The following is a 24,828-nucleotide window of genomic DNA, read 5'->3' on the forward strand; positions in this document are numbered from 1 at the left end:
ACTATGTGCCAGATATGCTAGGTGCTACGTCTACTGGTATACAAAGCAGATGTGAAACCTTTCAAATTATCTGTGAAGGATCAGTTTCTTTCTAAGTTTCCAATCCATTGCAAGTCAATATTTCAATGAAAAATAAGAAAAAAAAAAAAATACTACAGCAATGTCTTGCTACAAAAGTTTTTAAAAGTTTACCCTTACTTTTTGTATTCATATCTCCATGGGCTGGTAACAATATCAATTTGCAGACCAATCCCATCTGCAGATCACCCCTTTGTAAAGCGCTGCTTTATAGTAAATGGGCATACTTCTTTGAAGGGCTCTTTATATATTTCTGTTACGGAAATGACAGCTGTGGGTGGGTGACAAGGTGGAGACAACACTTCTAATAATAATGGCTTTATGTGAAGAGCAGTAATTAAGTATTTTAGGTCATAGGCTGTCTAAACTAGTCAGCACAAAAGGCTAGGAGGTGTGGAGACACAGGAGACAGGGAAAGGCATATTACAATTTAATTTTATAGAAGTCTGACAGTTCTGGTGAAAAATGAGTACCACCACTATACTTGGTTCCTCTGTCACTCTAGTCCTGTAATAGGACAGGGCAGCAGGTAAAGGCACAGTCAGGAGTACTGATCGTAAGAGCTCTGGGAAATTTGCATGTTTCCTTGGCTCATCAACCTGCAAACAACTGGATCACAATAAACACCTGAGACTGGCATGCATACTTCAAACAGCAGCAAATACCTTCCATATTACCCTAAATGAAGCAGACACACAGAGCTGCTGAAATGTATTTAAAAGCCAAAAGACTTAAGAATTATCTGCACCATCATTCTCTTCTTATAGAAAGCAGGGAACTGATCACACACAAGGAAATTAACATACTGAAGTCTAATATACACATGTGATTATACTTTCTTTTAATAGCAATAAATACCACTAACTTTGAGATTTGGAAACTTATAAGAATGTTTTCATATGACACAGAAATAAAAATATATTCCTTTTTATAAGTTAAGAAGATTAATTTCCCAGGAATGAGCTTTAAGGTTTACCAAAGTTGTGCTGAATTGACTAAATGTTGAAAGTATCTCACAGCTACTTTCATTTTAATGAGCAAGTACAGCTACAATATTCAATATTTCAAACTTCAAACTGCATTATTTATCACTATTAGACTCAGAACTACATTGTTTTCCTGCAATTGTGGTTTATTGTAATCTTAATTCATTTTCTCAAAGACCATTCAACACATTTATACTATTCCAGTAATTACCATGCTACCCAGAAAAACAAGTGAACAGTTTTATTAAGAATTAAATGAGGGTATGGAATGTGATACAATACAAGTATGACATTGAAGATGGGTATAATAGTACTACTTGCACAAAAAGTTAAATTTCACTTCAAAAAAAAAAGTCACAAGACAAAAGAAAAAGCAATTCCATCATCATAAAGTAAGCTATTTCATGCAACGTACTAATACGCCCCCTCCCCCCAAAACCCCAACTTCCCAACAAACAAAAAGCTATCTGAAAATACTGCCATGCTAACATATGAACCACGGTATATTCATTCATGGAAAAACACACTCATTAAGCAATTGATTAGATGAAATAACACAGTTTGCAATATTGTAAACTCACAGACCACAATGATTTCACATGAAAAGCAATTTCAGATTCACTCATAGGGTGAGTAATATGGGCTACATAGTTGAGAGATAAGGTAAATATAAACCCCATTAATTCTCTCATTATCTTCTAATTATAAAACCTGGAAGCTTAGATAATCTGAAAAATTCATATAAAATTTGGCATACTCCGCTTGTGTTCCAAGAAATGACTTTAGGATATTTATAGTTATTAGAGAGCTGTATAAAAAGCACTTCAAGGCCAGGATTTGACTTCTTAAATAACGATCATAATTTACATCACAGAAACAACTCCAGAAATGCATTTACTCTGATCAACTCTTATTCAGGACAAGGAACATGATTTCCTAGCACTTTATGTACAAGTTACTGCAAAGGGCCAGTTAATTTACAGACTGAATAAAATGTAAAATAAAGGTGAACTGGTACAGAGAGTGATGGAGAATGTTCTCATTAAGTGAGTAAAGATCTTTCCTCAACTTTGAAGGGAGCTAGAGTCAACAAGTAAAAGAGATTGCCAAGCCGTAATGGATGCATGTCTCTGTAACAAGATGCTTAAGCATGCTTCCTGGAAAACAGTTTTATATTAGAAAAATAGGAATGGCATTTTATGGGACAGCATTTCCTTCTGTAGCTGCCAAACTGAACACAGGCCTGGTCACCATATGGTGCACAAACTGAGCATATTTCCAGTTGGGCATAATATGGAGAGAAAACCCAGGAGCAAGAAGCACCTGTTTCACTGCACTTGCCCATTCAGGAGGCCTGGAGGGGACTGACACAAGTACATTTTATAGTTCTAGGTTAAGTTTACCCATGATGTATAGATTGGCTACAAACACAGCAATAAAACCAAGTAAAAAGAACTGGAAAAAAAATACTCAGGATAAAAAACTACCCAGTCCTGTTTGTGATTTTTTTTCCCCTTTTAGATTTAAGGTAATTAGAATAGATTGGGAAATGATTTAGGATTACCCTTCCCACCCTGGAAATGTAACATCCTACTTATGTTCCATGAAAAGAACACAGTAATTGTTCAACAGCAAGATTCAGTTTCTCTAAAAAACAGGAGCACTTTGCTCTAATTTTCACAGAATGACTTTAGAAAATTTTCCAACATGAGAGCTAGAAATTGAGGCCAGTAAAGAAGCTTCTTTAGTAATCAGGACCTGCCATAGTTAGAGCTCTTTGGAATGTGTCTTATACATACAAAGGTATCACAAATTAAATCTTCAGCATATTTCTAAGTTCTTAAATGAGAAAGATTTCTAGTGACAGGTAAAGGCTCCCCATCAGCAAATTAAATCTGATAACTCAATCTTTCCCAACTAACAACTCAACATAGCCTCTGGAATCAAATGTAAAGTTCACTCAATCATGACGATGTAAGATGAAGTACAGATGAATAATACATATGAAAAAAATTCTGTAAACCGCTGCAGTTCTAAAACAGATTTATATTACAAAGCAATGTAAATAAATATTGGGCTAGTACAAAAGCTCTTATTTACAGTTTTACAAATGAAATTGTATTCAGTGTAAATGCTGTGTTTTAAAGAACACAGTATTGTATCAGTAAAATGAGTTCTGTTGAGGGCATTACAGTTTGTTAGAATCAATGCATAACATACAAAAGGTTCAAGTTAACTCTGTTTATAATTTAGTACAGACAAACCCAGTTTAACCTGGAATGGCATCTGTTAAAGTGCTGAAAAAACAGGAAATATTTAGAAAACACTGTACATTATTAAAGCTTTATCAAGTCAGAATGTTAAACTTCGTTCACATTTGTATCCTTTTGCCACAGGCCTGTGGGCAAGATTTTTTTTCAGCAAAGGAGTAAAAGGTAGAGGCCACTGCTGCTTTGATGATTTTAGGTTCAGTGGAATTAGTTTCTTAAAATAACTATTCACCCATCAACCATACCTTCAGGCCTCATAATCTGGTAAGTAATTAAATACTCAGGATAAGCCTGGAAGAGAAAGACCAATTCAAATAATGGTACACAAATTTTCCTGAACGATATATAGAGTTTCTGTAAGTATTCCTAGTCTTAGGGAGGAGGTTCTAAATTAATGTTGTAGATCAGAATCATCTAGGGACATTTTCTCAAAACATCTTTACCCTGACTACAGTTCTTTAGATTTTCAATCAGCAAGTCTAGGATGGATACTAAGTTCATGTCTGATTTTAGTAACTGAGGTGATTCCAATATCTACCCCCAGTTCACAACACTGCTCTAGAACTACTTTTGGCTTTTACTGAGCGCAAAACACAATTATATACTTCTTTGCTACAGACAGGCTGTTAAATACAAGATGTCAATCATTTATAAGAGCTAAAAAAAATCCGGAACAATTGACAAAATTTGAATACAGTCTTCTTGTTTTTAGGAAATTTATAATTGAAATAGTTAATGGTAAAGGGACATGCCCTGCAACTTACTCTCAAACAGTTCACAAAAAAATATGTACAAACACACATGCAAGGAAGGAAGGAGAGAATGATAAAAGAGAAAAAAGAGAACAAAATATTAACATTGAGGAAATCTAGGTAAAGGTTATAAGGGAATTCTCTTCACTATTTCTGTAACTTCCCACATCTGAATTATTTCCAAATAAAATTTTTTAAAAATCCAGTTAAGGTAGTATGTCTTCTCAATTCAAGAGATTGGTAAAAAGTTAAAGTATGCCTCTCTAGCATTTTTGAAGATGAACAAATAAAACTGCATTACCTGTTCTCCTCTGTAAATAACATATTCAGCTAATGCTAGGCCATTTACACTGGGCCGACCAGTGACTGAGTGATGACCTGGAGGAGAATGTGCCATTTTCATTGCACTGAACTGCAGGAAAGACTTTCCCAAGGTTACCCGGCAAAAGAGCAGCTGCCTATAAAATGAAAAGGAAAAGATCATCCTGAAGGCAAACTTGACACATAAATATGACAATGTGTGGACACGGCATAAGTTTTACAAATTTATTTATACATAAATACTTCTAATTGTTTTTATCATTTTACCCCTAAAAGAACTTTTTAAGAATGTCTTCTATTACTCTTATTAATGAAATAATCTGTCAATTTAGTTACTCCTTATTTTAACTATAAAACCTGATAAAGGTAATAACCTTATAGAGATGCAGACTCTACCACCTTGTTTGTGTCTCAGTAAAAAACACAAGCCAATGACAAAGTGGGAAGGAGAAAGTTTAAGGGTCTTCCATCAAGTGGCTTGCAAAGTTGGACACATACCTAATTAAGTCCAGTTGATTTTTACCTTCAAAATACATTTGAAATCCATTTACTCTTCTTAATTCTACTGTCACTATTAAGTCAAATCACTGAAATTTTCACCTGGACTATCACACAATGGCTTTCTAAACCAGTCTTCCTGTTTCTTCTCTAATTCCTGTCCAAACCTTTCCCATCCAAGTAATTAAAACAAACAAAAATTAGATCAAGTCACTTTTCTGCTTAAAACCTTTTAGAGGCTGCTCACTGTACTTGGGAGAAAATCCAAATTCTGTACAATGGCTCCAATTTCTTGAATCTCATTTTATGTTCATTCTGCCCCATGCACATTAGTTTTCTTCTCTTCACAAAGGCCAAACTTCCCTTATTAATGGTCCCCCATCCATATAATTTTCTCCATTACTGGAATGGGATCTATTTTACCACTCTTCCACTGGCTGATACCCACTCAATTTTCAGACTTCCCCTGAAATGTTACTTCCTTAGATAGGTCTCCCCTCACCACCAGTTTCAGAAGATTATCCTCCCACTCCTCTCAGGCACGTGATTGGCCTTTCTTAGTTTCAAACAACCTTTTAGTATTAATGTTATTGTTTCCTTTTAGAAGATAACAGGAGATGTCAGTAGACCAGTTGATGGTTCTATCTTCCAAAGAAGAGGGAGGTATTAGAATGTTGCTTATTACTAATAATTAGAACTATTTAGCCTTCAGACCATATATGACAAATAAAAACAGCAGTGTTCAAATTTACAAATCTCAGGCAATTACATGCCTCTTAACCACTCCAATTTATGATCTAAAATAGAAGTGAGTGGGACATCATACATAGGATGGCCTACTGTGTACTACCTATGCAGTCCTAAATTTAGAGGGATAACAGTAAGAACAAAACAAACACAAAGAAAGAACCTGTTTCCCTCCATGACTGCAATTCTTCAGCTTGGAAGTCCTTTGAAATCAGCTGGGAAGCTTTAAAAAATTCTAATATCCAGATCATGCCCCAGACTAATTAAATGAGATTCTGTGAGGGTGGCACACAAGCATTAATAGTTTTTTAATATTCCCTGGATGATTCCAATGTGCTGCCAAAGTGCAAAATACTGCTCTAAGGGTTTTTTCTAGATCAGTGGCCAGAAATACAGCGTCACATCTGGGAACCTGGTAGAAACTCAAATTCTAGAGCCCCACCCCAGATCTACTAAATCAGCAACTGAGAAGGCAGAGCCTAAGAATCTGTGATTTAAACAAGCCATCTAGGTGATTCTAATGCATGCTAATGCTTGATAAACTACTGCTCTATATATTCAATAAGCAGTGCCCTGTTGAATAAATCTCAGGAATTAATCTTACTGGATTTTTCAAATGGCATAACTTTTTGCCTATAAGGATTTTATAAGTTAGGGACAAGTTACTTAAATGATTTTTAACAAGTGAGTTAGAACAGGTAATTAAAAGTGGAAAAAAAAGTGCAAAGTAGTTATTTGATTATTATTTCCTTTCAAAAAGGATCAATGTTTTAATTTTAAGTTCTTATAGTAATATTGCAAATTGAGGATTAGGATCGTATCACAGTGGAAGAGAGGCTCAGGCACTGCCATCAAATAATTAGACTTGACAAATAATGCCATTTTAGCATTTGAATACTAGATTTTAAAAGAGTCCACAGAGTCCTACAATACTCAAGGGCTACAATAAAGCCTCTTTCATGCCTAATGTTACTTTCTACTCAGTATGCTTTAAGGCACCAGATAGTCTAATGATTAAATTAGTCAACCAGGTCAAGTGCTTAAATTATAATTGGCCCATACGGATCATTTAATAAATATTAGCTATTATTATAATCGGTGAGAGGGCTAAAAGCAATCTAAAACATGCCTAGCGGGGGTGGGATAGCATTAGGAGATATACCTAATGTAAATGACGAGTTAATGGGTGCAGCACACCAACATGGCACATGTATACATATGTAACAAACCTGCACACTGTGCACATGTACCCTAGAAAGTATAATAAAACAACAACAACAAAAAACATGCTTAGCTTGCATTTCTAAGGCTGTCCAACATAATGCTTTGCCCTCAAAAATGTAACTAGTTCTTATCTGATTATTACCAAAATAAATGAGAACAAGTGATCTCTTACCTGTGGCAAATGTAACAAGATCTGTCTTTGTGAACTGGACACCCAGTACCGCCTCCAATTCCATATACATATTGATTGCTTTTGGAAGAGTTTTCAGCAAAATAAATGCCAGCTCCAAACATGCCACCTATGTACGCATGCCTTTCATCAAAGCCTTTGTGGATAATTGCATTCACAAAAGGAGACCCTGAAACACATATAGATGGGTAACAACAATTTAAAATTTATCTTAGAAGAAAAAGTAAAAAACTAGTTTCTTAGAAATTGAATTCTTAAATATACAGCCCCACCATAATAAAGCCAAAACGAAAAAGGGTAACAAGTTAACTGTCAGCCAGCTTACTATTTTAGAATAAAGAACTGCTAACATCAACTAATGTTTCTAATAGAGTGCTGGGTCATGTGCTAAAATAAGGACACAGATTGAACTAGAAAAACAGATTACTTGAAATACCAAATGCCAGACTGCAAATCCACAAAAATCCAACACCAAGAGCCTCATAATTCACTTTAGATAGCAAAGCTAAATGCAATTAGGTCTTAGAATGATGCCTATGCCTGTGTGGTTTGTTTTTAGATATCAAGTGATATCCACACTTGATATCCACAAGTGACCCAAGTAGACTTTCACATTGTTTTTTTTTTTTTTTTTTTGAGATGGAGTCTCGCTCTGTGGCCCAGGCTGGAGTGTAGTGGCATGATCTTGACTCACTGCAACCTCTGCCTCCCGGATTCAAGCAATTCTCCTGTCTCAGCCTCCTGAGTAGCTGGGACTATAGGTGCACACCACCACACCTGGCTAATTTTTGTATTTTTAGTAGAGACGGGGTTTCAACATATTGGTCAGGCTGGTCTCAAACTCTTGACCTCAGGTGATCCACCCACCTCGGCCTCCCAAAGTGCTGGGATTACAGGCGTGAGCCACCGCACCCGGCCCCACTTTCACATTCTTATTCTCTTTCTTATACCTCTTCTCTTCTATCCTTCCACTTCTGCCTTTCATCAATTGCGATACAAGATTCTATCTGCAAATGTGGTGCTTTCCCTCACCCCCTGCATATTGACTTCCCTTTCCTCTTTCCTTGGGAGTGGAGTAGAGTGACGTATGGAAAAAGTCAAGAAACCACAGCTAATTCATTTATCAAGATCATGTTCCCTGTCCACAGAGAGACAGGAAAATATACTGAATTCTACTTTACAGAAATACAGATGAATAGAATCACTTTTTGAATTAACTTGGGAAAACCAAAATTATTTATATTACAAATAAGAAAAACCACATTATAACCATCACGTTAACAGGTAATAAATATGCTCTGTGTCAAGAGATTATCATGATAATTATTTAGGGTTTTGGAATAAGGAGTTCAACATGTTTAGATACTGCACATGAATCCATTCTGTTACAGCCATTCTCCTAGGGTATTATGAAATTTACTGTGTTTTAAAGAACTTTACAGGTCTCTAAATTTTTTCTGCAACCAAGGACAAATGAAGAAATAGACTGGAACTACTACGGGTAATGTACTTGAAGGCCTCATAAATACTACATTAATATATTTAACTTCGCTAAAATTTGAAAGACTAACCAACACCTGCCAGCTTATAATACAAAAAAGTAGAAAATTCCAAGAAGAATAAGTAATTGTGCTTTCAATTTAATTCTATGGTTTCAATTCTACAGTCATCAGAAACTCTACAGGTTCAATAACAATGGTTGTTTGTCAAATTGTGTGGGTTTGATACTTAGAATCAACATCAGAATAGGATGTTTATCTTCTTCTGAGGTGATTCCCAGGTCTTATTTTTAATTCAATCAACTAGTTAAAAGTAAAACACAAAATTTCTTAGAGTGACCATAAGCAAAATTTACTATTTAAAGAAAAAAGGAAAAGATAGTCAACACTCTCATTTCTATTTTTTATTGTGGTAATCTTATTTAAAAACAATCCATTATAAAATACACAAATTCAAAAGAAGTTGAAAACATAAATGTAAAAGTTACAGAAATACTAGGTTTATTAAAAAAGAATGACATAAAGAATATACAGGCTTATTATTATTTCATATCTGAACAAAAAAAACTATCCTAATGTGGAGAACAGTGGTAGAGTCGGTAGGGAGGAATCTTACCATGAAATAGCATTCGTTCATTGGCATGGTTGTGGTTTTCTTCAGAAACTTCTTTTCTCCGGTGAGTATATCTTTCCCATAGTTTCTTGTTACAAACCTTCTGAATCTATAAAGAATAAACCAGAAAAACCAAATCTTTAAGTATTACTTACTGATGACTTCTTCATCTAAACCAAAGATGGGCCATACATTTAGCTAGAAGGTAGGCAAAACTTTCCTCTGAAATATAAAATGTGTTATTTTAATCAACTAAAAATACTCTGTCCCAACCATAAAGTTGGAAGTATAGCTACATTTTGAAGATTAAAAAAATTCAAAGAAAAAAAAGGCCATATGTGAAGGTCAGGAATACTGTTAATTTATTAAAACACTTCCATTCTCATTAACTTAAAACTATTACAAAAATACCTCCAAATCAGACATGCCGAGTTTTTTCTGTGTTAAGTACTAGAAATTTTGAGTATCCTTTTTCCCCCAATGTATCTGTCTCAGAGTGCCCTATTAATCTGTTTAAAATTAAGAATATTTGAAATAGTGTCCCCCAGCCCCCAACACACACACAATTACTTCCTCGACCTTCTAATTCTGAAAATTTTTGTCTGCAAAAGATTTTAAGGTGGATGTCAGTCTCATTAGGAGTATTTCTAGGAAAAAAATTCACAATACCAGCGTCGTTTCTTAGCTGTGTTTAAAGGTGCTACAGCCCCCTGCTGGTTCCTAGAGCACACCTGGAAGCTGATGGTGTTAGTCTTGTCTCAAATAACGCAAAATATTACCACAGATGTAATCAAGGACCATAACTGTCACAAATAGATCTCATTTATGCATTAAAAAGGAACAACAACAACAACAAAACCCTGTTTCATCACTGAAAAAATTTTCATCAAACACTGCATGAAAATACCTTTGTTAGAGGAAGAAAACAGTGTATCTTTCTCAAATCCAACTACTTTAGAAATCAAACACACAATCTCTCTCCTATTCTCACTCCTAACAAAACTCCACACGTTTAGTTAACGCTTGTAGACAAAGCAGACTTGACTGAAATGTACCTGTAGTAGGCACGTATTTCTCTGATTAAATATTATACTCATAGTATGTTATGAAACAGTAATACAATACAGCTGAAAGATTTGATACTGTTCAGTTTAACATTTGTATATTAGAAAGGCATTTGCCACATTTTCATTCTAACTTTATGTCTTATTTTTACAATTATTAGGAATATACTGCATCAATGTAGTTAATACAAATTCATTATGCATGAAGTATGGTGTGCAGTTTTGATTACTATAGTTCAAGAAAAACATAATGTTGAAAAAGTTCCTAAGAAGAGTAACTGAAATCAGTAAGACAGGACAGTCACCAAATGACTTAAAACATTTTAAAAATATGTATTTTTTGGAAAAGATGAAGAGAGTACTATTAAAATTTATAAAAAGGTAATATATTTGGGGACTTTCAGAAACCTGTAGTCAATCAGGATAAAAAAATAAGCATTGTATGACTATAAAGATGGTATCCGCCACAAAAAAAATTCAGCTTTGTTACAATAGAGTACTTTAACAGTACTTTATATAAAGTCTTAAACCTATAGTATTTAGCATTACCCCAAGATAAAGCATAACCCGTACACTTGAATATGTTCAACAAGAATTGAATTATTATCAGTTATTAAAAATAGCACAGGGATTTGGAGAATATTAACCTTCCAAGGGTATCTTCTTCCTCAAAATAGTCTCTGATGCCAAGTCAAGGACTTACCAGGCTAGCCAGATTATATTCTTATGAAAGTTACTTATGGCTTCAGGCTTTGAAAACTATGGTCTCAGAAAACTTTACTTTCACTAATTTATTACCTTGAGAATATTATATCTGTTGAAGATTCCACCTGCATGACCTCCATCTCTGTGCTCTCGAACTGTACTTTGCATCTGTCAGAAAAATGGTTTGAAATATATGTGCATTAGCATTTGTGTATTTTCTGATTTGGGGAACATGGTTCTTGACTCATCTGATTCTACTTTTGAGAATACAAAACAGGTTGTAATATTTTTGTTATTCAAAGAATATGAGAGCTGGGCATGGTGCCCCACTTTGGGAGGCCGAGGCAGGTGGACTGCCTGAGCTCAGGAGTTTGAGACCAGCCTGGGCAACACGGTGAAACCCTGTCTCTACAAAAATACAAAAACAAAAACAAACACAAAAACAAAGAATATGAGTCTTATAAATTCATGAGTAATATTTTCTAGAGACAGTTATTAGATAATCAGCTTGAAAACAGTATTTATAGGTGAAAATTATATAATGCAAACTAAAGGAAGAAAAAGAAACAAGAGGACACAAAGTGAACTAAATACAAAAGGCCAACCTACTATTGAAGGTATATGAACATACCTCTTCCTCCACAGACTGAAACTCTTTGTCATCAGGAGACAGATCTATGAGAATTGTACCACTACCAGAGGTGTTCAAAGTTAAATATGGGTTAAGACCTATGAAACAAAATTTGAAGGTAGAAAAATAAATTGCCAATGAACATCAAAACCAAAAATAACTACCTAATTTTTCTGATGCTTACTACCAATTTTTTTTTTTTCAACTTTTTTTTGAGATGGGAGTTTCGCTCTTGTTGCCCAGGCTAGGCTGGTGCGATCTTGGCTCACCACAACCTCCGCCTCCTGGGTTCAAGTGATTTTCTTGCCTTAGCCTCCTGAGTAGCTGAGATTACAGGCATTCGCCACCACAACTGGATAATTTTGTATTTTTAGTAGAGACGGAGTTTCTCCATGTTGGTCAGGCTGGTCTTGAACTCCCAACCTGAGGTGATCCGCCCACCTCAGCCTCCCAAAGTGCTGGGATTTACAGGTGTGAGCCACTGCACCCAGCCGCTTACTATCAATTTTAAAAAACTTTTTATATTGTGATAATTTAGATATTTAGAAACGCTGAAAGTACAGAGTTCCTATGTCCCCTTCACCCACTTTCCCCTTATGTTACCATTTTATATAACCATAGCACATTTGTCAAAACTTATTAACTAGGCCGGGTGCGGTGGCTCACGCTTGTAATCCCAGCACTTTGGGAGGTCGAGGCGGGCGGATCACGAGGTCAGGAGATCGAGACCATCCTATCTAACCCAGTGAAACCCCGTCTCTATTAAAAATACAAAAAATTAGCCGGGTGTGGTGGCAGGCACCTGTAGTCCCAGCTACTCAGAAGGCTGAGGCAGGAGAATGGTGTGAACCGGGGAGGCGGAGCTTGCAGTGAGCTGAGATCCAGCCACTGCACTACTGTCTGGGCAACAGAGCAAGACTCCATCTCAAAACAAACAAACAAACAAACAAACACTTATTAACTAAATTATTGACATCATGTTTTCACTAGTTTTCCCCACTAATGTCCTTTTTTTTGTTCTAGGATCAAAACCAGTACACACACCACAATGCATTTAGACTACTACTTTTTGACCTGACAAGTTATAAGGCGTTTTGTGGAAATATTTCAGAAAATCTTTCTCTGCTTTATCTCCTATTCTTAATGAGTTTGTAACACATTTTCTTCTTCAAATTACTTTCTTTACTAACTATGCAGTCTTTTCAACATTTAATCTCTTTCTTCTTTGTAACTATGAGGAAGAATAATGACAGAAACTTGCATAGCCTCAGGTAATTTTAAATCACCCCAGAAGGAGAAATCCATAGTTTACCACCTATTGAATGTACATTCTGTCCCATAAAATATTGTTTATCTCCGCAATGAATTTGTGTTTTCCAAATGTCAATGATCAAGATAATCATATCTATTTTTGTATCTTTACTTTCATAAAAGTTTTTAAAATGGAATTTTAAACAGAATTTTCTAATTCCTTTGGTGTATTTGTAGCACAACTCTCTCCTTTAATCTCTACAACAGTATCTCCAACACTGCTGTTTTCCCATGTAGGGGCCAAATCCTTTACTGCTGGGTTAGTGCATGGAAGTCTGCCTCTGGAGACGAAGAGCACTATTCTGATTCTAAGCTATGGTCTGAAGAACAGGACTACTACCAACATGCCAATGCTAATAAACACTTACAGAAGTGGCTGAATTGCAATAATCTTTACGGATTATGAAGAGCATATGGAGAGTATTTTATAGAATAAAGACTGTGACAAATGCTTGACTGAGGCATCTGCAACATATACAAGAAGATGTTTATCAATACTGAAAGATCAGTATGGTACTAGTCATCTATTGACGATGCACGGAATAATAGGTAAGGCTGTTAAGTCAGTATGTTAAGTGTGTTAGAAAATCATCATAGGCAGCTACCAGTTCCACTTTGCAAATCAGGTGTAAGTATGGAATCCCTGTTGACTAACATCAGATTGGGGGAACAAAAAAGAATCTTGACTTTGAAAGAACATAAGGAAGATGGTAATTTTATGTAGGAAAGTGACCCTGATATGCTAGATCAGACACAGCATTTTGTCTCATGACGTTTCTCCTTCATATAGGAATGAATGTTCCTATCCAAGTGGAGCTGGATGTATCAGAGGGACTACAGGACCAGACGTGGCATGGAAGTACCTCTGCCATTTGGAGGCAACGTATCCATTTCTGTCATTGAGCCTTTCAGCTTTTCAGTGCAGTTCTAATAGCTATGATATGTTTAATATACAAATACTGCCTGCTTTCCTTTTCTACCCTGCCTCTTTCCTAAGACTCTTGTTATCCTGGTACTCCAATGTATTTGTTATCATACCAGATCAGTATTATTCCAGTAGAGTCACAATGATGGTCTACAACTGAGGGTTCTAGTTCCTCATTTTTAGTGCTAATTATATTGTATACTAATATTTCAGGAAAATCATGGATTTTCTCTCCTCTTTATCTTATAAAAATTTGTCCTCTATACTAGAAACAGCCAAGACCATATTGCATTTTAAATATCTTATCCTAGTTCCTATCAGGCAGTAAAATACATCTACCTTTAACTGAGCTTATCCTAAAATACCAGTTTAAAGTATTCCTTAGCTTGAATCATCTATGTTTTTAGAGGTGCTCTTATTTCTTCAGCGGTGGACCCCATCCTGGCTAGCATACATTCTTTCCTGAAAATACTTTCATTTTTACTGATGGAGGTTTCTCTTTAACCCCAGGTGTACAGCCAGGATGTTCAATTATTGAGTATTATTGATCCCAGGATAAATCACTCCCTCAGTTGAACAATGAAGTTAAATGTGGTTTTGACACTTAAAACAATTCACCTTTTTATACACAGACCTGGTATAAAGTGTTAACATCTGCTGAATAAATGCAATTTGCATTTTCCTTAAGCGCCAACATTAAGGAGAAATAAAAATATTATTCAACTTTGTTTTGTTCAATTTCCTCACTTGTAACACTGCTTTCGAGTATTTTCATCCCAAGCACTTACAAATTTATCTATGTAAGAGATTTAGTACAGAACTTTGCGGGTTAGCCTGAACACTTAGTTATTATCTATTATATTACCATAAGAAATGAGATACCTAAGTTTTGGACCTTTAAAATAATACAATTTTAGAACTAGAACAACTTCAGAAAATAATCTCAACTAACTTCCTTATTTTCAGGAGCTAAAACAATTCCCAAATTTCTGAATGGTCCAGAAATTTTACTTAGGTTCACATCGTTAACAGCAGCAGCTCAGTAAGTTTAAGTTAGTAGCACAGCCAAGACTTGATCCCAGTTTCCTGAATCCTAAATTAGTATTCTTCCTATTAAACAGATTCTCTCACACATATTTTTAAATTATAACTTAGTACACTGAGGGTTGCCTTTATGCAAACTGTTAAACTGACAACAGCAATTATTACAATAAAATACCTTGTTGTCCGGAGATAAGTCTCTCAACTCCTTTAATTAGTTTGTGCCTATGTCCGTAAGCATTGATTCCAATCTCCTTCAGCTCCTTGTGCCCCATCTCAACTAATACATCCAAAGTGATCTTACAAAAGAGGAGGAAACTACTTAGAATGCTTACTTATTTGGTGGACATTCATATATTGGTGTTTTCATAATATATAAGATTCATACATTTACTCCAGATTATTTTAAACATTTCAAAAAATATTATTTCCATTTAGCATAAGAACCTGAGCAGAACTAAAATGCGAAACAAAAATGCACTTTCAAATTAACCACATTCAAGTATTCTATTTTATCTTTTCCATAATACTTTTCTACCATCACTCTATGCCCAACCCTATTTGTACAATGTCTTTCAGTGGTTCCTTCTGAGTTTGGACTATGCCAAATGGTACTTGTGCATCACTGTTCAAAGTAACCCTTTTATCTTTTTATCTTTTTTTTTTTTTTGAGACGGAGTCTCGCTCTGTCGCCCAGGCTGGAGTGCAATGGCCCGATCTCAGCTCACTGCAGCTCCGCCTCCCGGGTTTACGCCATTCTCCTGCCTCAGCCTCCCAAGTAGCTGGGACTACAGGCGCCCACCACCTCACCCGGCTAGTTTTTTGTATTTTTTAGTAGAGACGGGGTTTCACCGGGTTAGCCAGGATGGTCTTGGTCTCCTGACCTCATGATCCGCCCATCTCGGCCTCCCAAAGTGCTGGGATTACAGGCTTGAGCCACCACGCCCGGCCCCCTTTTATCTTTAATACAGTAATACACTATGGCTTCATGAAATCGAAGCCATTCTTAAAAATCGTTTTACTTACACACGTTCCATGAAGCATTCCCTGATGAGCCTAGCTCACAGTAATCTTTTCCTTCTTCAAATTTCTGTTTTTGTTTGTTTTTTGAGACGGAGTTTCACTCTTGTTGCCAAGGCTTGAGTGCAAAAGTGCAATCTCAGCTCACTGCAACCTCTGCCTCCCGGGTTCAAGCAATTCTCCTGCCTCAGCCTCCCAAGTAGCTGGGATTACAGACGCCTACCACCATGCCTGGCTAATCTTTGGTATTTTTAGTAGGGACAGGGTTTCATTATGTTGGCCAGGCTGGTCTTAAATACCTGAACTCAGGCGATCCACCCACCTCAGTCTCCCAAAATGCTGGGATTACAGGCATGAACCACCGCGCCCAGCTCCCTTCTGCAAATTTCTAAAATCCATGGTAAAATTTGAATTTTCATATGTTCTTTTTTTTCCTTGAGACAGAGTCTCGCTCTGTCACCCAGGCTGGAGTGCAGTGGTGTGATCTTGGCTCACTGCAACCTCTGCCTCCCGGGTTCAAGCAATTCTTTGCCTCAGCCTCCTGAGTAGGTGGGATTATAGGCAACTGCCACCATGCCTGGCTAATTTTTTTGTATTTTTAGTAGAGACGGGGGTTTCACCATCTTGGCCAGGCTGGTCTTGAACTCCTGACCTTGTGATCCACCCACCTCAGCCTCCCAAAGTGCTGGGATTACAGGCATTAGCCACTGCGCCCGGCCATATGTTCTTATTCCACTTCCAAAACTACACTGAAAGTCCCTTAGAGTGTAAATCTACAGTAACACTACTTTCTGAACAACAACAAAAATCGGTAAATGTATTCTGACAGAGTACTTTAAACTGAGACTGCTTAGAAAAGCCCAGATATGGCTGGCATATTCATATACCTTCCCATAGCAGCTAGAAAAGTGTTAGGCTTAAGAGAGATAACTGAATAGACAGTGCTCAAGGATAACTTACTTCAAGAACTGAATAAACTAAACTTCCCATTCAAGAAAGCTATTTTAACATTACTACACGAGTCAATTGTGTGCTAGTAAACTAAATGGAAGTTCCAAGGTCAAGCCAAATTAGAAGGCTGAATGATGTCATTTCTTAAAAATCATTCTCCCCCAATAGCTTACATAGTTCAGCTCATTTCAAGTATGTTCCAAATTTTCCTTGAGTTTCCATAAACCACTAATCCAAACAATATGATTCATCTACTCACCTGTTCTCTCTCAAATATATCCATTAAGTGCTCAAGTCCAAGATTCCTTACGAATTGAGTTATGCTAAAATCTACTCCTGGAACTGGGAAATAAAAAAATCCAAAACAAATGGAATTTCACATCAGAATAATGTATTTCATTCATCACTATAACAATAAAGTCTTGTAATGTTACTATATATGAAGAAAATAATTTTTTCAACAACAAATATTAATAGCCACTTAAGATATAATACTGAACAAGAGAAAGCTATAAAATTTCAACATTTGAAATAAGTTAATCAATGGGGCAGTCTCAGTACTCTCATTTTTATTTTAAACTTTGTTTTTAATTGCATCTGTATTTTTAAAACCAGTTTTCCTGTCTTTCAGGATGTAAGCTACTTCACAAAAAAGTTTATAAAAACAAGCTCCACATTGTTGCATAAGGTGAGATGAATTTTAACAGAAAAAGTTTACATCTAAAAAGTAGATTAAGGGCTGGGGGTGGTAGCTCACGCCTACAATCCCAGCACTTTGGGAGGTGTGGCGGGTGCATCACCTGAGGTCAGGAGTTCAAGACCAGTCTGGCCAAAATGGTGAAATCCCCTCTCTACTAAAACAACAAAAATTAGCCGGGTGTGGTGGTGGATGCCTGCAATTTCAGCTACTCGGGAGGCTGAGGCAGGCACATCGCTTGAACCCTTGAGGCAGAGGCTGCAGTGAGCCGAGATCATACCACTGCACTCCAGCCTGGGCGACAAAAGCAAAACTCCATCTCAAAAATACATACATACATACATACATACATAAAGAGTAGGTTAGTAGCACAAGACTCTTGAACTCTCACCTTGGAAGGAAGAAAGCAACACAAGGCTAAACCTTCTTAAGGCTATGTTAACTAATTTGATACTAATATCTTGTATTTAAGGTTAAAAATGACTTTTTAGTATCCCAAATGTCAAATATGGGGCTACAATACCAGTTAGAAAGTTATTTTTGTAGAATGTCTCACCCTCCTTTTTCTCCAAACCGGAAGCACCCTCTGTTCCACTTGAACTAACTACTGAAGACAGTTCTGAAAAACTCCCAGATAAGTTGTCAAGACTGCTGGCTGCAGAAAGGCTTGATGGGCTAGATGGACCTGAAGAGAGAGCATCTGCAGTGGCTCCTGGGCTTCTCACACCATTGAGCACTTGAGGCTTGTAACAAGAAGGCAGAGCAGAAGGGGGCATGGCTGCTGTCAGAAGAGCGCTGACATCATCTGCCTAGGGTACATGTCAGAGACAAAATCTGCCATAAGCAAGTTTTAAAATGCTATTATACCTAATAAAATATATTTTAAAATATGACAAAACCCAGCAATTTGTGCCAGGATTATCACAATGGAGGATTATTCATTTTAAAAAGTGAAGCAAAGAGGTTAATACAGGTCCAACATCCCAAATCTGAAAACTTTTAAATGTTGACATGAAGCTCAAAGGAAATGTTCATTGGAGCATTTTGGATTTCAGATTTTGGGATTGGGGATGCTCAACAGTAAGTATAATGCTTGAGTATAATAGTTCAAAATCTAAAAAAAAAAATCCAAAAGCTGAAAACACATCTGGTTCTAAGCATTTCTGATAAGGGATATTCAACCTGCATCCAGCTAAACTTATTAAAATGTAAGACATAACTGAGAACATCTCTTCCAAAATACATATTATAAAAATACAACCTAAATATGGCAAAGCATGAACAAAACCCTAATTCTGATATTGTGACTAAGAAGCACAATGAATTACAGAAATACCAATCTTAAAAGGTAAGAGATTTTAGTCATATTGTAGTTATTCTGAAAGAAGTAATTCCACCTACACAGAACTTTAGAAAACAGAATGGTTTGCATTTCCTGGAAAATATTCAGCAATGTATTTGTTCCTCAAAATTGAAAGTTTTTTGGAGAGGAGGTGGGTAGAAAAGATAAGCATTTTAATTAAATCTGCTAGAATGGGGCTGGGTACAGTGGCTTATGCCTGTAATCCCAGCACTTTGGGAGGCCGAGGTAGGCGGATCACTTGAGGTCAGGAGTTTGAGGCCAGTCTGGCCAACATGGTGAAACCCCATCTCTACTAAAAATACAACATTATTAGCTGGGTGTGGTGGCGTATGCCTGTAATCCCAGCTACTTGGGAGGCTGAGGCAGGACAATCGTTTGAACCTGGGAGGCGGAGGTTGCAGTGAGCCCAGATTGTGCCACTGTACTACATTCTGGGTGACAGAGCAAGACTTCCATCTCAAAAAAAAAAAAAAAAAAATCTGCTAGAATGGAAAAAAGTCCTCACATTTATAGGTACATTAATTTGTTAAATCGGTAATATGTACTATTCTTTCATAACATTCAACTAATATTCAGCAAGGAGTAAATCAGTACTTGTTTCATAGTCATTTGTTCTGCCTATTCCAGTAATCACCTTTCTCCTCCCCCAGTCTATGCATTCCCACTGTACTCACAGTTTGTAAATGACATTTGTTTATAATAATAGTACCACTTATTGAGTGCTTTTTATGTACCTGATACCATGCCAAAGACTTTAAGTAAATTACCCCATTTAATTCTCATACTAACCAGATATATTTTACCCCTATTTATAGATGAGGTAACTAAGCTTTGGAGGTTAGGCAGTTCATAAGATTGTACAACTTAAATGGTGGAGCTAGAATTTTAGGCCCAGTATGTCTGACTCTAAAGCCCTTGTATGTTCTCCAGAGCATTTTGCTTCATTGTCACTTAATTATATCTGGTCGACTAACATATGGGTGGAATGAATTCCAAATGTTCACTTTTATGGTAGTTTGGAGCTAGAAAGATATTTCTCTGAAGAGATAATGTTGTAAATATGGCTGGGTTGTTAGCTGGCTGAGAAAAATCTACTTAAGCCCCAATGCAGCTGAACTACCTCAGTTTCTTATTGTAATGTGGAACAATGGAATCTCTCTCAGTAGAAAGCAGTCTGCAGAAACGATTCCCCTTCCTTCTCATCTCAAAAAGAATTCCTACTTCCTTTCCTTCCACTGCTCTAGTCAATGTCCTCAGCGGTAGAGGCAAGAGAGGCATCTGCTTCAGTGCCCAAAGCAGAGGTGGAAGGTTCAGCGGAAGCTCCTACACCTGCTCCATGCTCCAGAGAGAGGGGAAGGAAAACAGGACCTCCACAGGAAAGTGGATAATAGGCTTGTTTCATGAATGGTTAAGGCAGGGTGAGCAACAAGAACTCTGGGATGAGGCAGTGTGGGAGGAAAAGGAATCTCTATTGGCAGCAGGCTTTGTGGCTGCACCTTGGGGGCAATGTTCTCAGGTGGGGCCGTGTGTAAGACCCATGGTCTGTACTATCTTGCGCTCTATGCGCTGTAACAGCATTCTCAGAGGGTCTGGGTCTGGTTAGTTACCTAACTAACGTAAGCAGTTATATCATGTACTTCTTTTTCCTATTTCCAAAATACTCAGTATACAATAACTGATTGATAATTCTATTCTACAGAAGAATAATTATATTACTTTATAATTCTATTATATTTGAATACTAAAGAACTCTTACATTAAAATCAGGCTAAAAACCAGATTTTGTCATTCACATCGACTACAAAGACATTTATAATAACATCAAGTGAATTTTAAAAAGTCAGAAAAGCACTGAGATTTTTCAAAAAGCCCATCACTTACTGAAACTAAATCTAAAGGTGTTTGTCCTTCCTGATTTTTAAGAGTAGGGTCAGCTCCATGGGCTAGCAACAAAGCACAAAGCTGTGTTCGTCCCTTTTGGGCTGCTTCGTGCAAAGGTGTGAAAGCCCATTTGTCCGTGGCATTGACACATGCATTATACTTTATTAGCAGAGCTGCTACATCTACATGCTGTAAAAGAAAATACCCATTACAGTCTGAAATATTATTTTGTCACACTTTACTTTCTTAAGAAGAAACTAGTTATGTACCTACTTCCACATTTTCAAACTTACTCTGGAAATGAAAATTAAAACTCTTTCCCCTCAACATCACAACTTATAAATAACAGTGGACATTTCAATAACTTGAGAAACTATCTAGCAAAGAGTTAAGAATTCTATTTAGCAGGAAACTAGACTAATATGACTTTAATAATTTCTAATTTATTCAAATGTTATAACTACTAAATGTCAATTTATAAAGCATCAATCTTCCTCAATTATTCAAACTATACCATTGAAGATGGTCAATTCTGAAGGTAACATTTGGGACTATAATAAGTCAGGAACAATGTGTCTGAATCTGTACAGATTCCATCTACCCCTTTGGTGCCCCAGTGGATTTTCTGGGTACCAACAAACACAATCACCAACATCTCACTGAAAATAAGAGACAGGTGTTAAGGCAGATAATAAAACAAACAACAATATGCTGCATATCACACAGCAAGCTTAGAACAGATTCAGAACTGAAATTTGGAAGTTATTTAACTTCTTCAGCTCTCCCATTTTCTTCTCTGTAAAATGAGAACATCAAACTAAATTCCATTTGAGCTGCAATACTGACTTTCACTTTAAAATTTCACAAAATTTTAAAGGTAACTTGGAAGAACTTACCCCGTAAGATGCTGCATTATGTAAAGGAATAAGTCCTCCTTTGTCTTGGGCATTCACATCAGCTCCGTGTTGTAACAAATACTCGGCAACTTCTAAATTATTATAACCAGCTAATTTAGAAAAGAAAGTAAAATTACTTGTTTTTTCTTTTTTAGTCCTATGTCACAATACTTCCACTTGTTAATATAAAAAAGTCACTATATGTATACATATATATATATATGTATGTATTTATAAGGCATAGACATTACTGAAAACATAAAAGAGATTTTGTATAAATCTGAAAGAGCTCATTGGACTCTATTAACAATTTACCTTCTGGAAAACATTTCCCCCTTGCCTCAAGTTGGAAGCTTTTCGTGTTATCTATTAGTTTTGTGGATTCCCAAAATTATACTGACTGATTTACTTGTATTTTTCCTATGAAAACCTTCCTACTGAAGTCTCTGCCTTCATGGGTGTTACATACCATTTCTTGAACTCAGGGACATGGGTCTCAGGGGCTGCAAGTCAAAGGTCTGCAATCACGTACAAGTCAAACCAGAGTGGATCTCAGAGTCCCCTTCCCCAGAAGGCCACAAGAGCGTGCTTTTTTGCTAGAGAGAACTCAGAGGTATACGTCTCTGCAAGTCTGGTAGAGGAACTTAGGAGCTGCTAAAGCCATGAAATAAAACTTACTTCTATTGTAGTTTTTATCCTTTTGCTAAAGGACTTAAAGCAAAAGAATTTAAAAAGATCAAGAAAAATAAAATTATCAAACTACCATAAAATATTACACTAATCTAAAAGTCTTTCCAGGTCTCAAGGTATGGTATTTAACACTGCAGAAGTGGACAAATATTTTGTGCATACAAATTATTTGTCACTTACAAAGATAACTTGGACACAGTCAAGTGTTCTAGATAAGCTACAAGAAAGATATAAAAGCTAACATAAATACGCACAGCGCAACTTTCAATCAGAGGTCAAGTCATATTTTGTCTTACATGAACTAGAAACTCCTGATAGCCAGTGCAAATAAAGCTTTTTCTCACCATGTTAGCATTTGTGGCTTATCACTTCCAAAATACTTGAAAGACACATAGAGTAATTGGTTTCTTTGGACAGTGAGGTCTCAACTTATATGGAGTATTTAAAGGTAAAAATCATATATAACACCAAGTTATAATACAAGACTGAAATGAACAGAATAGATTTCCATCTCCCACATTACACGAAATGGCAGAAATATTTGCATTCTTTTTTCTTGCTTTTTATACTATGTTTAAACCATGCATATTTAGACAAACTTGTATGAGTCCACTGTGCCTATGATGGAACTCCACCAAGGTATTAGCTATAGCTCAGTGATTTTAATGATTTCCTAACATCTGTAATGCAGCTGAAAAAGTTGTACTGAAAGCAAAATATATCGTATGTTTGCACTGAAAACAAAGGTACATCGTGCTAGTTTTATGAGTGAAAACTTAGAACAAATGTTACGAAATGAATTGTACCCTGCAAAATTCTTATGTTGAAGCCCTAACCCCAGTACCTTGGAATGTGACTCTATTTGGAGACAGCCTTTAAAGAGCTAAAAAGTTAAAATGAGCCCACTAGGTGGGCTCTAATCTAATCTGACTGGTTTCTTTAAAAGTAGAGACTAGGACATATAGAAAGAGACATCATGTTCCATGGGAGGACACACTGAGAAGGTAGGCAAGCTAAGTGGGGGCTTCAGAAGAAAGCAACCCTGCCAACAACTTGAACTTGGACTCCTAGCCTCCGAAACTGTGAGAAAACAAATTTCTGTTGTTCAAGCCACCTGGTCTTTGGTATTTTGTTACGGGGACTCTCACAAACCAAAACAATAAATAACTTTGGTGAGACGCTTATGTAACTTCTGAGAATTTTGAGATTTTTTTTTTTCCTGCTTGTGCTTAGCAGCTATCATCAGGGAGAATAGAAAGCTTTAGCTTTCTGTAAGGAAGGCTGGCTCAAGTAGGCATATTTTTCAAAACTTGTTTACCAAAGGTGATACCAATAAAACGATGATCTGGAATAATGATTCCCAAAGTACATGAGGACTGGCAGAGCCTACTTCAATTGTTCTTACTGAATGTAACATACTAGTAGTAAAGTGAACTTGAACTCAGCTAGTAGCTTCAAGTACGGTTGTCCTGTACAAGTATACTAAGAGTATAATGGTGGCATTAGAAGATATTTGATTTGAATTTTTATTTATTTTTTATTTTTTGAGACAGGGTCTCACTTTGCTGCCCAGGCTGGAGTACAGTGGCACAATCAAGGCGCATTGCATCCATGACCTCTTGGACTCAATCTTCCCACCTCAGCCTCCTGAATAGCTGGGACTACAGATGTGCGCCACCACTCCTGGCTAATTTTTGTAGTTTTTTCTAGAGGTGGGGTTTTGCCATGTTGCCCAGGCTGGTCTCAAACTCCTGGGCTCAAGCAATCCTCCTGCCTTGGCCTCATAAAGTGTTGGGATTACAAGTGTGAGCCACTGCGCTTGGCCTGATTTGAATTTTTAAAGTTTAGTTACAGAAAATATTTTACCTGGGTAAAATGAATCTCAGATGTTACCAGCCTAAATCTGTGAAACTTCATTCACTTACCTGCTAAATGTAAAGGTGTTGAATGTCGGCCTTGGGTATCACGGCAATTTACATTATCAGGAGAGGACAACTTCTTCACTCTGGCTAAACAACCCTTCTTGGCAGCATCTAGCAAAGCTGCATCTCCCCTAAGCAGATCTTGAATATCTGTATCTCCATCTTTAACAAGATCCAAAGGAGTATTTCCATCCCTGTTTTTTTTTGTAGGGTCTGCACCATGCTAGGTATGTGAAAAACAGAAAAAAAGGGAGAAATGGCTTAAATGTGCCACTGGTCAATGAGAAAATAGTCAATGTAACTATACCAAAGAAAAACTAAATTTATATTGAGACTCTACCTTAAAGGTTAACTTCACTGTTACTAATGTTTACACACAGAATTATTATAAAAAGAATACAGAGGAGTTAAATATTACTGGATTTTTCTAATGCATTAATGTAGTTAAAATTTTAAACTACATTCAAAATAAAGTCATATTTCATTAAAAATTAACTTTCATATTATACTATTTTTACTTTGCATGAACATTTGAATAAAGTATAAATCTCTG

At 36.5% G+C, this 24,828-nt stretch overlaps 1 protein-coding gene across 1 annotated transcript in view; it reads right to left on the reverse strand.

The window, feature by feature from the left end:
* Nucleotides 1-1,192: 1,192 nt before the first annotated feature.
* Nucleotides 1,193-24,828, reverse strand: part of TNKS2 (tankyrase 2) — a 66,709-nt gene continuing 43,073 nt past the window's right edge. Inside the window, exons 16-27 of the mRNA XM_023226267.1 lie at nucleotides 24,279-24,498; nucleotides 21,664-21,773; nucleotides 20,768-20,956; nucleotides 18,080-18,332; nucleotides 17,086-17,168; nucleotides 15,034-15,154; nucleotides 11,579-11,676; nucleotides 11,041-11,115; nucleotides 9,182-9,287; nucleotides 7,049-7,235; nucleotides 4,388-4,544; nucleotides 1,193-3,625 (exon numbers count right to left, since the gene is read on the reverse strand). Coding sequence (XP_023082035.1) covers nucleotides 3,563-3,625; nucleotides 4,388-4,544; nucleotides 7,049-7,235; nucleotides 9,182-9,287; nucleotides 11,041-11,115; nucleotides 11,579-11,676; nucleotides 15,034-15,154; nucleotides 17,086-17,168; nucleotides 18,080-18,332; nucleotides 20,768-20,956; nucleotides 21,664-21,773; nucleotides 24,279-24,498 — 1,662 coding nt within the window. The 3' untranslated portion in view covers nucleotides 1,193-3,562. The remainder of the gene's footprint in view (nucleotides 3,626-4,387; nucleotides 4,545-7,048; nucleotides 7,236-9,181; nucleotides 9,288-11,040; nucleotides 11,116-11,578; nucleotides 11,677-15,033; nucleotides 15,155-17,085; nucleotides 17,169-18,079; nucleotides 18,333-20,767; nucleotides 20,957-21,663; nucleotides 21,774-24,278; nucleotides 24,499-24,828) is intronic.

This window comes from Piliocolobus tephrosceles, chromosome 9, assembly GCF_002776525.5.
Source record: "Piliocolobus tephrosceles isolate RC106 chromosome 9, ASM277652v3, whole genome shotgun sequence".
NCBI lineage: Eukaryota > Metazoa > Chordata > Mammalia > Primates > Cercopithecidae > Piliocolobus > Piliocolobus tephrosceles.